Source organism: Protopterus annectens, chromosome 4.part1 (assembly GCF_019279795.1).
Source record: "Protopterus annectens isolate FY-2018-M chromosome 4.part1, PAN1.0, whole genome shotgun sequence".
Lineage (NCBI taxonomy): Eukaryota > Metazoa > Chordata > Ceratodontiformes > Protopteridae > Protopterus > Protopterus annectens.
The window spans coordinates 550,673,144-550,689,857 of record NC_056734.1 but is presented as its reverse complement, the minus strand read 5'-3'; the positions used below and the strand labels follow the sequence as shown (position 1 = coordinate 550,689,857).

The following is a 16,714-nucleotide window of genomic DNA, read 5'->3' as shown; positions in this document are numbered from 1 at the left end:
ACAGAGAAAGTCATAGATATGTATGCAGTTAAATAGTTGTTTGTATTGTAATTTTTCAAACATTTTTGAAATGGAACAGAGGTTTAATATTTGTCGGTAGTCCTTAGGGTCAGAGGGGGAGTTTGTTTTTGGGAGTGGTATTACATATGGCAGGAACTATGCCATTTTTGAGATAAAGATTAAATATATGAGTGGGAGGTCTGTCTATTTTCCTCTGCTGAGTGGTCCCTGCTGATTTCAGTCCCTGAGGAGTTTAATTTTAGTGGCAGCACTGTATTTTCTTTGACTGAGCTGTAAGAATAATGGAAGGTGGCAGTGATGCTGGGGGTTAATGTTGTGGGGGAGCAGGAATCTCAGATAATTGGGGATATGGAGGGTGAGCCTGAAATCTGTCAGTGTGATCCTGTAGAGGAGACAGAAGAAAATGTTGGTTTTCTATGACAACATATCGGTTGTTAAGTGGAAGAACATTATTTATATTGGTTGAGGAGACGGTAATGGCACCTGTCAATTCCTTTATTTCTTTCCAGAAACAGCTTTGATGTAGTATAGTATGGTATAGTGTAACATAGTATAGTATAGTAAGCAATTTGTTTTTGTCTAAGAAACTAAGCTTTTTTTTGCTTTCCTTAGACTAACAGAATTTTGATGGAAGTAGAGACTTCATTTAGACTTTATTGTTACCTGATAACTAGTGACATATCTGTGATTTTACTCTCGTTCTGGTGACTGGGTAAAGAGTATCCTGAATGTGGACAAAGGTGTCAATAAAGTGGGAAAAAGCAGTAGAGGGGTCTGAAATACTGTATAGGATGGGCACACAGGCATAGCTATTGTAGAGCAAATGGTACAAGGTGTCAGGGGGCACAATCAGGAGATGCCAAACAGGAGGAGCTAGTGCACTACCAACAGTGCATTACTAGTCAGGGCTAAAGTGCTCCATGTGTTATACAGACTGCTCAGAGGTGACCTGTGTCTGGCTTACAAGGCCATTTCAGACCCAGCCTTGATGGAGTTGCTGCATACCCGTAAGACAAACTTCACTTGTGCAACCCACATGCAAGCCCTTAACCTCGTCTGTGACATTAATAGAACTTGTTGGTGGGATAGATTTGTGTCCCAAAGACTCCCCCATCTGTGGAATAGACTCCCTCTCCATGTCAAGCAGAGTATCTCTCTAGCCCTCTTTAAAAGGAACCTGGACGACTGGATGGGAAACATAAAATACACCCCTGGGATCCCACCTGTGTCCCTGCTGGATGGGGGAAACAGGTGCTGACTTTGAGGAGAACATGGGCAAAATTCTTGGCTAGGCTTATAAGGGCTTCCGGGACAATAGCCTAGTATCATCCTATGAACCTATGTGTGGTACTTAGACTGTAACAAGGAATTTATAGTAAAGAATCTTTTGGGGGTTTTTTTTGTCCTCAACTTTGATTTGAGTGGAGCACCAGTTCAGGGAGCTGCACAGGGTGCCATGCCAGAAAAGCAGAAAAACAAGCTATAGCTCAAGGATGACCAGTTAATGGCAGTGAGGTAGGAATTAAGGATGGAGTGTTTTACATCTGATAAAGATGTACTAGTGATAATCTGTGGGGATCCCTTGAATGTGCTGTTTTATGATGAACTTTCATTAACAGCTCTTGTCTGCTAGGAAGTTCACCACTTCTGTATTTCTGGAAGGATAAGACAACAGCAGAACTAGTCAGACAAAGTATTTGGGGGAGGGGGGGGAGTTTGACAAAATAATCCCTTTAATTATGCTGGATTGCTTACCCTGATACCAACAATCCAGTACTCTACACATTACAAGGAAGCGAACAGAGCACGGCACTCGATCACTGCATGATATTCACTTCCACAGTGCATGGATCACTGCAAGATTCAGACAACACTGAGGAGGGGAAGACAGGACTGCAGGGTACATAGCAGGGCCATACTGCAATTACTCACCCCATCAAAAACGTAAGAAGGAGATGATCACTTTTTACATAGCATGCAGGTGACCAGTATGCCCAAATGGCTTTTATTCTGCAATTATACATGTCAAGATTTTTGAATTCTGTAACATTTCCTGCATCTCAGGTAAGCTGCCATACAGATGAGTAATCAATTTCAAATATGTTGTGTCTGCTGACTGGTATAATCTACTATGTGTGTATCCACTGCATAGTGCAGGTGTTTTGGGATCTGGGTGCTTGCTTGTGGGTAGTTTGGTAAGAACAATTTGTTGGAGACTTTTGGCTGAATTTGATTTGTGTGATGACTGTCTGAATGAAGGCCACTATTTAGTTGCATATCCCACTCAATTAAATGTCATTTGGTCAGATGTGGTGCAGTAAAATGTTGCAAGTCAGTGATTTTAGACTTATGGCTGGAGTCTGGGGTAAGCTTTGGAGTGAATAATCAAATATGCTTACTTGTTTTAGGGTTAGGTTTTACACTGCAGCTGGGATATGTTTAAGATTAAGGCTACTATAAGGATTAGGCTGACAGAGTATGTGGTTCGCTGTGATCTGTGTGTAGGATGTGAAGGTTTTGTCATTCAGAAAAAATACTGTGGATGATTCTGTGCATTGCTGTGTTTTCATTTTTTTAGCTACTTGGATTCAGATATGTTTATTTGAATGAGTTTGTTTCCAAACAGACATCCTAGACTCATACCAAAGTTTCTACTTAAACTGCTCATCCTCATCCTGTCCACACGTTTTCTGCCTCATGGCTGGAAAATAGCCACTATGACTCCCACACAATGCTGGCCCTTTACAGACCTGGGAAATTATAAGTCTATCAACCTCTTCAGCCCTCTGTGCAAAGCCATGGAACATATCGGTCCTGTCTCCTGAACCTAGTAAGCTTATTAGGAAAAGTTACAGAGGCTGCAGTCAATGGACACTTCACACATACTTCTTACCTTGTCCTGACCAATTTTTTGACTCCATCCTCCATGCTGATATTCTTAAAAAATCAGACAGACTAGCTATTTGACAGATTTCAAGTTGTGAAATTTGCCGGTACCCTATTTAAATGTAAACTGCCAATCAACATTTCCATTTCCAAATTTTAATTAGGTTTGACTGTATAATTATGTACATTCTGTGAGTGCATATGACACTTGTATAGTATTATACATTAATGACTTTCGTACACATCTGATCAGTAAAGCTGTACAGAGTGTTTGCCTGGGACACCATTTTGATAACATAAACTGTGATAGATTCTGATGCTGCGGTGGTGCAGCGGTTAGCATTGTCGCCTCACAGCAAGAAGCTGTCTGGTTTGATTCTCAGCTGGCGTGCCTTCTGTGTGGAGTCTGCATGTCCTCCCCACAGTCAAATTCACTTTAAAAGACATGCGGGTAGGTACGTGCGTGAGTGGATGCGCCTTCCTTGAAGGTTGGGTGCCGAGCTGGCAACTCGACACTGTAAAAATTCACTGTCAATCATTAGCAAACTGGAGTTTCACTGTGGAGACCCACTACCTGGGAAAACCAAAAGACAGTTTTTAAACTGTGATAGATTCTATTTGATTCATCACAATGGTACACAGCACAATGCAATGCAGAGCACTGCAGATCTGTATGACATCTCAGCCTGCAATGTGCAAAAACTTCTGTGGTGCCTTGGTGGATAACTACTGGAGCTATGGTGTATAGGGTTCTAGGTTTGAGACCTGCATGGCTGTTAATTTTTTAGGGTTGGGAGGGTGACCTAATGGTTAAGGTGTTTGCCTTACAAACACAAGGTGCAGGGTTTGAGTCTCACAAGGGATAATTGGCTAAGCTTAAAATGGCTCGCAAGGGCAGTTAGCTTAGTACTAATCTATAAACCTATAAACCTAATAGTTATATTCATAAATCTCACTTGTGACATAACTCTCACAGGAATATAATCACTCAGAAATGAAAATGTTCATGTTAGCATGCAAGGCAATGTATTAATTATATGAGATTAACTGGATCTACTATCACTTTATTTCCTTCCCAGGACAACCCCCTCATGAGTAAAGCCATCAGAAACAATGAATGTTTGATGCACTTTTCTGTATGTGATATTGCATATCTCAGCTGTGTAAAATTGCATTCTATATGTGAAAAAAGACACAATTTTATTCTAAAATGTTCCAAGGTGATACTTTGGTGCAAATGCAAAATATGATTTCAGCTGAATTTTCTTGTTTGTAAATGAATTATTTCTTGATTATTTGTTAATTGTATACAATCAGTATTTTCTTTATCTATTATCATTTTAATTGACAAATAATTATTGTTATTCATATAAGCTCCTTACACATAGGTGTGTTTCATAAGGCACCCATAGAGTAGTCTTTTGTTAACTTCAGCAGCTCAGGCACTTGTTGGAGCTAACAGGGAGAGAGATGGAATGATGAGACATAATGGTGCTCATCTCTCTTTAGTGGAGTGCTGAGAATGCACGTCCTGGACTCCTTTGTGTGTTTTAATATCCTGGGAACTGGAGATATAAGGAGGAGTTGACAGAAGGAGAACGGTGCTTAGTCACATAATGACCAAAGAGGTGTGTGTGTGTGTGTGTGTGTGTGTGTGTGTGTGTGTGTGTGTGTGTGTGTGTGTGTGTGCGTGTGGTGTGTGTGTGTGTGTGTGTGTGTGTGTGTGTGTGTGTGTGTGTGTGTGTGTGTGTGTGTGTGTGTGTGTGTGTGTGTGTGTGTGTGTGTGTGTGTGTGTGTGTGTGTGTGTGTGTGTGTGTGTGTGTGTGGCAATCATGCAGCCCATTGAATGTCAGCACCTCAGACAATATGGGACATCAATGGAAGATATAGACTTTCCAAGCCCAAAACTGCTTCTATATTTAGCAGATGCAGCTTCCAGTCTTGCTGTCCTTCTATGGGAACACTGTCTTCACCAGTTTGGAGGACCCATTGACCCTGGCAGAGATAGATTACATAAAACTGAGCTATATAAAAAGAAGTGCCTGCAGACTTGAATAAGGTGGGGCTTACTGGAGCCTTGTTTCAGCAGGTGTATTATTTCAAATGAACCCAACATAAACCCCTGGTCTGGCTTCTATGCCTCTTATGGACAGAGGCAGTCAGTAAATCACCCCCTACAGATCAAATATAAATCAAATTTGTGGGTCATATTTGGGTTGCATGGCTAGGTTTTTTAGGGCCCTAGTGGTCATTAGCCTAGTATACTCCTATGAAGCCATGATCCATGTCATTTTTTTTGTCTTATAAAAAGAGTTTCACTTGGGCAGCCACGGTGGTACAGCGGTTAGCATTGCCACCTCACAGCAAGAGGTTCTCCGGTTCAGGCCTCAGCTGGGGTGCCTTCTGTGCAGAGTCTGCTTGTCCTCCCTGTGGTCATGTGGGTTTCCTCCGGGTGCACCGGTTTCCTCCCACATCCCAAAGACATGCTGTAGGTGGATTGGACACTCTAAATAGGTGTGTGTGTGTGAGTGTGTGTGTGTGTGTGTGTGTGTGTGTGTGTGTGTGTGTGTGTGTGTGTGTGTGTGTGTGTGTGTGTGTGTGTGTGTGTGTGTGTGCCTTCTGTGGAAGGTTGGGCGCTGGGCTGGCAACTCGACACCATAAAACTCCACTGCCAATCATGAGCGAATAGGTGATCCGCTGTAGCGACCCCTAACTGGGAAAAGCCAGAAGATGAAGAAAAAGTGTTTCACTTGAATTGTTAAGAGACAGTTTACTGCAGTTTACTGATAATTGACTTCAGCAGATATAAAATTATGGGTGGGGGCTAACAGTATAAACTAAAGAAAATTTGTTATCTATCCTGTGTCAAGACAAACTCATTTTTGAAACAATGCGAGATTTCAAAGGTAAACAAAATGTTGAACCTTCATGATTTATGCTTAGAAAGAAATTGCAAATGATGAAACTGGAAGGTACTAAAGGTTTTCTAGGTAGTCAATTATATCTAAGTAATATTATGTGGAGAAAAAAATAACATTTAGGAAAAGAGTTAATTATATCGTATGGCAAAGTCCTTTAATTACAAGCCATAGTGGTCAATTTCTACCTAGGATGCCAAAGAGAGTGGTATCATCTCTAAGAAAATAGGACATGAATACTACAGCTGTTCTTCAGTATAAATTGTTTAAAACAAAAAATATATATAACTAATGTTCATTTTTAGAGAGTAAATATCTGCAGAGCACTTACACAATAAAGGACAACTTATATGCCATCAAACACTGTTCTATAGAAATGTGTTTTTTAGTGTATGCCAGTACTGAGAAGTAAATATTCTTGCACTGTTTTTAGGATTCCTGGAACAATATAATTTAAAAATGAAGTTGGCACTGACCCTTTTCTTGTGCCTGTTGGTGGCGGTGAAGATAAGCTACTCTCAGGAAGAACCAGAGGAAGCTCCAGCAGAGGTTGCAGTGGAAGCAAATCCTGCTCATACTCAGACAGGTGAAGTCCCACCACCCAAGGGTCCCTGTGCAAACTGGATGGGAGGAGCACCAGGTTACCCTGGCCATAATGGAGACCCTGGAAGAGATGGCAGAGATGGAAGAGATGGTGAAAAAGGAGAGAAAGGAGATGATGGTAATTGTTATAGCTCTATATTAAAGCATTTTACACATTTAGCTTTGAGGAAAGGAGAAAAGACTGAGAGTTTATATATGTATCTGTTTATGTACGCAAGTATGTTACCAGGAGTCCCCTGCAGATCAAATACACATTTACAGGGAAAATGTAAACAGAAAGGTGAAATACACTAAAGACAGCAAGTTAAACTTATCTGATACTCCTACATATCCACAAATAAACTCATTTTCAGTGAAATATGGTCATTAATAAATCAGTCTGGATGTAAACTGGTCAAAATAAAGTGTCCTGATGGGATAAATAGCTTAATACTCATTTTAGTATGCAAGGCAAGCTATTAACTATGTGAAATAACTAACTGTCATTTTATTTCCTTCCCAGGATAACCCCCCCCATGAGTAAAGCCACCAGAAACAATAAATGTTTCATGCACATTTCTGTATGTGATATTGCACACCTCAGCTGTGTAAAATTGCATTTTCTATGTGAAAGATGACACCATTTTATTCTAGAAAGTTCTACTGCGATACTTAGGTGCAAATGCAAAATACACTTTCAGCTGCATTTTCTTGTTTCTAAATGAATTATTTCTTGATTATGTGAATCAAGAGACCCTTACTACTTATTATAATCAACTATGTGATCAGTGCATCTCACAGTAGGGTGTAAAAATTCCAAACAGCAACCCTTTTCTTTTGGCTACATCTGGTAGAATTTCTGGCCAGTTTCTCAAAAATAAAAAGTTTGGCTATACAGTACGCAGCTAAGTAACATATTCTCTTTTAGTGTGTTATATACAAATACAATGCTGATCCATTTTTGTATGTTTTTTCTCCGTGTCAGCCAACCATCAAGCCTTCCCTCAATTAAGATGTTTTATTGTCCAAGATGAGGCTATCATTCAGACTGTCATGAGGGAGCTTTGTACTCTTGCTGGCATACTGGCAATGAAATCATTTTTCATTTATAGCCTAACACTATACCAAGAGCTGGCCTAAACACACCATAAATGCTGCCTACATCTTTCTGTCTGCACATGCATGCTTCCCCCAGTTATACAGAGAAGGGCTGCTGTCACTTATTTGTGTGGGTATGTCCACTTCTACCATGTATCAGCTTCCTAATCAATCAAAATCCTCAGCTGAAGCATTGTCATCAGAGCAATGACACAAGCTGTGCAGGAGTCACCATCCATCCATCCCCCTACCCACAGGATGGGTATGCCAGTGCTTCCTATCTGCACCATCAAAAACCCAAGCCAGTAGTCACCCTCAAGGCACCTTTGCTGTAGTCAAGGCTTTATCCCTCTATACCACTGGTGCAGGCTATGCACTGTCAATTTTTGGAAATCGTCAATCAATATGAAGATTGGAAGGGCTCAGATTCAAATACAAATTTTTGTGACAGCAATTAATTGCAACAGTTCGAGTTCTGATGACAGTAATCAGAATGTGCAGAGACAAAAGGAAGTGGATTCATCACAAAAAGGGTCAATTAACTTTGTACCTAAACCTGTGCAATAGTGGTTGGAGTGCAGGCTACTTCACATGTACTCAACTAAACAAGGTTATAAGAACAAACATATGCAGCTGTCTGATCTAATCAAATGTGATAGGATATAAAAGTAAGTCATGAAATTCAGAGGTATTTAAACTGGAGAATGACACGTTTTCCCTCCGAGTGCTGAACTTAAGAAATAGTACCCTGCTTAACAAGTAATTTATGGGCAGTGAGCCATTCAGACTAACTCTGAACACATCTGTCTTGTAACACATCTGCCTTGTAAGTGCATCAGTAGGAACTTTCATTCTGCCAAATATTATTTAAATAGATATTCTTTATATATTCACTCTTTAGAAAACCAGGTTAGTAAGCTAGCTCATCAGACCATTTTCATTTCTAATGCAGTAATAATAAAAAAAATCCCTATAAGCTAAAAATACTCAAGGAAAACAATATCCAGGGCATACATTACAACACAGTCACAGTAAGTTATACAATGGTAAGCAAATAAATAATTGTGGAAGTGCATTTGACATTGAAAACTGTTCTTTAACTGAATATTTGGGTTCCTATTACTTTACCAAATGTTTAGGTTAGTGCATACCTAAACGTCAATCTGGTAATAGCGAAAGCAAAAAAATGTGAATGGCTGATTTATCACAGGGAAAGAATTCCCTTGGCTGTTATGCAGATTTTGTCCCTTTCCCCACGATCTCGGAGTTGGTATATTTAGTTAGGGGGTGTGAGGGATCAGGAGGGGTCTGGGACGAAGCCGCCCACTTTATTTTGGTTTAAATTTTTTTTTTTTTTTTTTTTGCGGCCAAGGGAATTCATTCCCTACATTAAATTGGCCATTCACTGTTTTAATTTTTCAATATTACCAGGTCGACGTTTAGGTATTCGTTAACCTAAACTTTCGATCAGGTAATATAGATGCGAATATTTGAAGAGTCATTTTTTTCTAAAGAAATAGGAGGTCACAGAGAGTCAGATCATTTGTGGCTTGAAAGGCTTGACACAGATCACCCCACAGATGTATACAAGAGTGAGTACTAAGAAAGGTCTGCTAGTCTGTCTGGATAATTGAGAGTCATGAGGCCGCTGATCCATTTTAGGTAGGAGTGTTTGAAATCTCTCAAGATGAGTGATATATTTAGTTACATACATGCTAAAGGGAATATTATATTCAACAATGCATCTAATGAAAGATGTGTAAAGGGGAAATTAAGGTTCCTTTAGGTCCAGAGGAAATGCTTTTGGAAATCAGATGAACCAGACAGAAGGTTTTCAGTATTACTGCAGAGACATTATGGTCAAAAGATAAAGACTTATCAACATGGAATGTAGACAATTTTTTAAGTGGCTTATGTTTTTCAGGATGATTCTTTAAGTGGCTTAAACAGTGGAATGTGGAAATGTTATATTTAGCAAAATTAACTATATGACATTGTTTCTTGTTTAGTTTAAGACCATTGTCCTTACACTAAATGATAATAAATTCTAACTTCATATTTTAAATATTGCTATTATAAACTTAGAAAGATGCTAGAGTAACAGGGTTTGCTTTAACATACATTTTCTGAAGGATCTGAAGTCTGAAACTCAAATATATGTCCTTATTTAGTGGTCAGTCCTCAAGTCATCCTAGTGATATGCCAGAAAGCCACAAATTTTTCAAAGAACAGACCAAAAATCTGGACAGTCTGCAAAAATCTCAACATTTGAGAGTTATGATTACTTTAACAAAAAAATTACTGTTACGTGAACTGCAATAGTCCTGAAATTCTCACTATAAACAAATGACCCAAGTATTAGGTTACTCTTTCCATTAACGGGAAGACAAAGTATTCTGTTCTGAGGTAATATTAATGCTCTTTTCCTGGGATAAGGGTGACAAACGTACAAACGAGTTTGGTACTATAGGCAGAAGTAACATTAATAACTGGTATATCTTATGAGTTGTGTTAGGCATACATTTTTCTTAATTACTCTTTTATTTTAAACAGCTGCATATTTGCTTGGCTATCTTAGAAATGATCCATATGCTTTCTGAAGGGCAGCAAAGAATTAGACCACAATCCCAGATATATGTTTCATCCATGTTATTTGTTTTTTATGGAGTGCATATTATAACTATTGTTCTTCGATTCTTGGCTGGAGCGCCTTCTGTGTGGAGTAGGCATGTCCTCCCCGTGGTCGAGTGGCATTCAAAAGACATGCATAGAATGGGCGTGCCTTCACTGAAGGTTGGGCATCGAGCTGGCACCTCAGTACCCGTAAAAAAATCTACTGCCAATCATTAGCGGACCGGAGTTCCGCCGTGGCGACCCCTAACCGGGAAAAGCCGAAAGAAGAACAACAACTTATACTGGCCAAACGTAATCACTGTTTAAGCCATTTAAAGAATCATCCTGCAAAACATTCTAATTAGTGTTAGTGAAAACAGGAGTGCCTGGAATTCGTAGATCATTAATATAAAGGATTTAAAGAGAACCGCAGGTGTTCCTGAACTGATGACTAAAGTGGGAGAAAACAGCTATGAGGCAAAGGGTGAACCCTGTGGAGCAATACAAACCACTGGTACATTTTTCATTAAATTCAATTATTGATATTTCTGAGCTAAGATTCTGTGGTTGTTACACTCATGTATCCAAGATGGATGTAGAAAAAAGCATTAGTAAGACAGCCTGCAAACATATTATACACTATGGTGTCTCCACTCAAAAAGCTGTTTAAAATTCCCAAATACCTTGACTGAACACTAACTAAAAACAGCATATAATATAATATATTATAACTCTCCACTGCACAGCACCCCCCCCCCCCCAAAATTGCCCTGTAATCTTTAACATTCTCTGTCTATACACTCCAAACAGAGAACTCTAGGTCTCAACATCTATATCTAATTCTTACCACTAAATCAAATAGCCACTTTGATGACTCCCTTTACTCATCATATGTAGGTAAGGGGAGAATCAATCCTAAAACTCTTCCAACAGAAACTAAAAAGAAAATCATGTAACCTCTGCATGGTTGTGTCCCTGTCAAAACAGACAAGGTATATATTTTTTTCACTTCTTACACTTACAGACCTTCGTCTACAATTTTACTGTTATACCTGTTCTTTCTAACCTTAAGTACCTGGCAAGTCTGTGAATATATCCCTTACAATCTCGTTGTATAAAATATGTACAAATGTAAATGATCATACCTCACTGGACTATATGAAGAGAGACATAATTGAGCTCTATGACTATGTGTCCCAGGCAGGTATGTCTCTAGGCCTGGCCAGCATTCTACCCTCACCTATGATGCTACCACAATATAAACAAAAAAATGATTGATTTTAACAATTAGCTAAGTTTCTGGTGTCATTCTAAGGGGATCCAGTTCTTGTCAGTCTGGGATGACATGGTTGATAGTTTTCACCTGTCACCTCTAGGCTTTCAGTTACTGGCTAAGGCACTTGCCTCCCCCATACTGCCTTTTTTAGGCAAGGTCTCAAGAACAAAATTTCCAACGTGAAAATATCACTCACAAATAAATTAAAAGTTATGCTGCTAAACATTAGCAATTTAAATCAGAAACTGCAGTGTCTAGAAGCACTACTCTCCCTGTAGAATGTTAATGTCTATGCAGTCACAGAAACTTGGTTCAGAGCTGCAAAGAGTACCCCTGCCTTACAAGGCTGCAACACCTTCCAAATTTTCAGACCGCAAAATCAATGTGTGAGAACCAAAGGAGGTGGAGTATCTATCATAATCAAAGATAAATACACCTCTAAACTCATTACACAGGGAAACACCATGGAGTTACTCCAAGTTTAAACGTCAAGTCATCGTTAGCTACAGACCTGCATCATAGGTTAGTACTAGGCTAACTGCCCTTGCAAGCTATTGTAAGCCTAGCCAATTATCCCTTGTGAGACTCAAACCCGGCACCATGTTTGTAAGGCAAATACCTTAACCATTAGGCCACCCTCCCAACCCCCCTCAATGTCCCTGAATGAATGAACCAAGATACCCATGCTGCTTATTTGGACCTTCTTGACTAAATCAAATTACAGCCAAACACTCTAGTCATGGGCAATTTTAACTATCCCTCCATTGACTGGGAAATTTATATGAGTACCAACATACTTGCACAAGGTCCCTGGACTTTAACAATAATGCCCTGGAACACATACTATGCAACCCCACAAGGGACTCAAATATTCTTGACCTGGTCCTCACCAACATGGATGACTTTTGCACTACCACAAGTATAGGATCCTCACTGGTTAAATATGATCACAAATCAGTCACATTTGAGGTAGTTATAACACCTGAACTCCTCTTAGGTGAAATATTGCTAAAAAAATTCACCAAAGCTAATTATACCCTCCTAAGGGATGGCAAAAATAATTTGCAAACTCCTGTTCCCACAAATGGCATTGACAACTATAGTAAGGTATACACAAATGACCTGTGCAATCACTTATAGAAATGTATTGATACAGCTGTAACTGATAGGATCAAAACAAGCCTCCCTAGTGGATATCTAGCATTAATAAGTTATACAACAAGAGGAAGAATTTGCTGTCTAAGAATAAAAAAGAGAGGTCACAGCACTGGAATGACACCCTCCTCTGCTTGAACAAACAAATAAAACAACTTGTAAAATCCTCTAAGGGCAACATTGAAAAAAATTTAGCAACCATAGCTAAGGATAACCATAAGGCATTCTTCAGCTATATCTGTAACCTAAAATGTAGGACCCAGCTGTGTACTGAACTGGCTGCGGATGGCATAACACACACTGATCCTGTGAAAATAGCTAACCTATAAACTGACAGGTTTGGTGAAAATTTCACCCCCTGCCCTGTCCCCTCCAAACATTACACAAAGCATCCCCTCTACATTTCCCCCACCTTGCATCTCCAAAGAGCAAGTAATTAATGCTCTCTCCAAGGCCAAAAACACACCCTCTATGGAACTAGATGGCATCCCAGGTTGTGTTTTAAATGATCTAAAACATGAGTTAGCAACTCCATTAGGGGTTCTCTTCAACCACAGCCTGAGTACTGGATTTGTTCCCGCTGAATGGAAAATAGCAATTGTCATTCCCCTTCATAAAGGAGGTACAGCAACAGACCCTGGGAACTACAGACCCATAAGCTTAACCAGCTTTATTTGTAAGGCCATGGAACAAATCATCATAGATCTTATAAATAAGGATTTACCTGATTTTCAAACCCTTGATCTGACACAGTTTGGTTTTGTCAAAGGTAGGTCATGCCTGTTAAACCTGGTGGACTTCTTTGAAAATGTCACCAGAGCCATAGGTGAAGGCATATCTGTACATACAGCCTACCTTGACTTAGCCAAGGCCTTCAACACAATCCCACATTTGGGCAACATTGATAAACTCTCCCAGTTTAACATCAATACTTATGTCATCAGGTTAGTTGCTAACTGGCTCACCAACCTTTCACTTAGTCAAAGTTGAGGACTTTACTTTGAGCTGTAGACCTGTCACCAGTGGGGTTCCTCAGGGGTCAGTGCTGGGCCCCTGTTGCTTAGAATATACTTCTCAGAAGTTCAGGCCAAACCAGAAGGGCTGTGACTGACTAAGTTTGCTAACAACTGTAAATTAGGTGCAGTCATTGAATCCCCCAAAAAAGTCAATATACTTCAAGAGGGACTTACATAAACCAGTGATTGGTGCCAAAGTCATGGACTCAAACTCAGTGCTAAATAATGCATTATCATCCCCTTCGGTAAAAACAATATCCCTGCAGAGTATTGTATAAATAATAATACCCTAATTATCAACTCAATAGTGAGAGACATGAGAACACATGTTCATTGTAGCCTAGAATTTGACCACCATGTGTCTACTGTGGTAAGGAAGGCATTCTACGTCGCACACCTCATTAGCAAAGGCATTGCCTCAAGAGTGAAAGAGGTCATAACTCCCCTGTACTCGACCCTCATCAAGCCAATAAGTAAGTACAATGCTCCCTTTGGTTATGTACCTTACCAGGCACCTGCAGCAATGTGAGAGACCTCAGAGATTTCTAACCAATAAATTCAGGGTCCCCAGCACATGTCATACACTAACAGACTGATGTCACTGTACTCAGTAGCATACAGAGTACTTACAGGAGACTTGTGCCTGGCCTACAGAGCAATCTCAAATCCAAACTAAATGGAAATTCTGCACATCCGCAAGTCAAATGGGACAAGGGTCACCCGCTCCAGGGACCTTAACCTGCCCTGCAACATAAATAGGACCTGCTGGAGAGACAGATACAGTATGTCTCTCAGAGGTTTCCACTCCTCTGGAATAAGCTACCAGTTCACTTCAAACAGAGCCCCTCCATGACCCTGTTTAAAGGTAGCCTGAATGACTGGATGGGCAACCATAAATTCCTGCCAGGGAATTCACCTATGACCCTCCTAGATATGGGCAGTCATTGCTAACCAAGATCTTGAGTTTTGGCAAGATCTTTTATATTGTGTTTCTCTAGTATTATATTGGGTACATGCAGCTAGGCTTATAAAGACCTTCTGTTCAATATCAAGTAACCACCTATGAACCTATATAATGTGTTCATTTTACACCTATTATTATGCACTGATAATCTTATGTAATTGCTCTATTATCTATGCATGTTTCTTTGTTAAAATAGTGGGATTTTTTTGTTTCTTTTTGTTTATTGTCTTGGAGGGTTTTCCTCCCGAAGACTGCTGAAAAGGGAATACCAGTTCAGACAGACTACCTTGGTAAACAAATGTAAAATTAATTAATTAATTAATCAATTAATTAAATAAAATAAAAAAATCAAAATGTCTGAATAAATACTGCATGCTTCTTCAGTTTTTCCTCCACAATGTTCTCCACTTCAACAAAACTGACAAAATCCCTACGTAACCAGTGCAAGCACCAAAAAAGAACCAACAATCACTGGCAGCACTAGAACCAAAAATCACTTCCTTATTCAGTTCATTCTAGTGCCGCCAGTGATTTTTGGTTAACGTTCTGCATTACTTCTTATAAGACAGTGTTTAGGTAACCTCCATTCATTATTAAATATTCTGCAAATAATACATTTTCATCTCCACTTACAAGACAAAGGCACAAGCATTATAATAAAATGGATGTGCAGCAAATGGCAAATAGTAATTTGCATTTCAGTAGGATTTGTGTCCAGAATTATCTTACACATCAAAAAAATTAACATATTTAAGATCATGATCACTTGAGCAGCTTACGTCAGGAAAATATCTTCCCATGCAGCTTTGTATAGAATTGTCTTTGTAAATCAAAGAGCACACAAACAGCTTATATTTCATTCAGAAAAGTGTGCAAATGTGTAGGCATACAGGTAAACAGCTCATATTTCACTTATTTGCATTTATGTTTTAATTCATTAAGTCTGTGATATTGTAAGGTTATGAAGCACAACTTATACGATCTATTCTTATTTATGTGTATGCATTTATTTTTGTTTATGTATTTGATATTTGTTTACTATGAATGTTCAACTGGGCAGTAAACCCTTTTCAGTAGAGGCCTAGGAAGAAAATCTCCACAATTAAATCAATTTTGCAGACAGATAAAATACTAGAGAAGGTGTGAGAGGTTTTGCAGGAAAGAGGAGGTAAGACAAAAAGAATAGATGGATAGAGCTAAGTAGGGGAAGTTTGAAAGATGACAAATTAAACAATAAGATGTGTCGGTAGGATATTAAGACACTCCCTTGAGGAGTTAACCTGTGTTTAAGTAATGGATTCTTTAATACTTTGTAAGTATAGCCTAACCTGGGGGTCCATAGTGGGTACACTAAATGGATACTTTTTTGAGTCTAACCTGGAGATGCACAGGTGCTTATCCAAGTATCCATGAATTGTTTCACCTGGCATTTAACCGCCTCTGTGTTATTAATGTTTAACTTATTCAAAATGTTTGTTCATATGGGACAAACTAATAGCACTCTGAGTAGTTATTGAAGACACTCTGAGCTAATATTGTTCACACAGCAATAGTTAGGAAATTATTTTACATCTTAGTAATACACCGGTGGTGCAGTGGTTAGCACTGTTGCCTCACACCAAGAGGTTCTCCAGTTTGATTCTCAGCTGGGTGCCTTCTTTGTGGAGTCTGCATGTCTTCCCTGTAGTCTCTTGAGTTTCCTGCAGGTACTCCAATTTCCTCCCACATTCCAAAGACATGCAGTAATTGGACTGGGCATTCTAAATTGGATGTAGATGAAAGTGTATGTGTGCGAGTAAGTGGTACAAATGAACTACCATGGCAGGGCTAGCCACCTGGTGGTGTGAACCTTGGCTCGAGATTATTGTCACTAAGGAAGTGACACCCTGACCCCATGTGCAAAATGGGAAAAGGAGTTGAGGATGGATGGATGAAATACACCCTTCCTGCCCAATTACATGTGAATCTCTTAACAAATATTGCTAAAGGAGTACATTCACAATGCATGCATTTTAAAACAGAAAGCCTCAAACATTTGGTAAATGCCTCATTAATGAATTACCAGTCCCAGACAGAGTAAATCCTCATCACCCTCAATATTTTCAAAATGCAATTTTCTGCATTTTCTTAGTTGAAAACATTTGCTAAGCCACTTAAAACAGGCTTAACTTCATGTCATAAGTGT

At 39.3% G+C, this 16,714-nt stretch overlaps 1 protein-coding gene across 1 annotated transcript in view; it reads left to right on the top strand.

The window, feature by feature from the left end:
* The window catches only part of LOC122800958 (adiponectin-like), a 43,796-nt gene that overhangs the window by 14,815 nt on the left and 12,267 nt on the right, over nt 1-16,714 (top strand). Inside the window, exon 2 of the mRNA XM_044070362.1 lies at nt 6,259-6,546. Within this exon, the coding sequence (XP_043926297.1) occupies nt 6,285-6,546 (262 nt within the window). The 5' untranslated portion in view covers nt 6,259-6,284. The remainder of the gene's footprint in view (nt 1-6,258; nt 6,547-16,714) is intronic.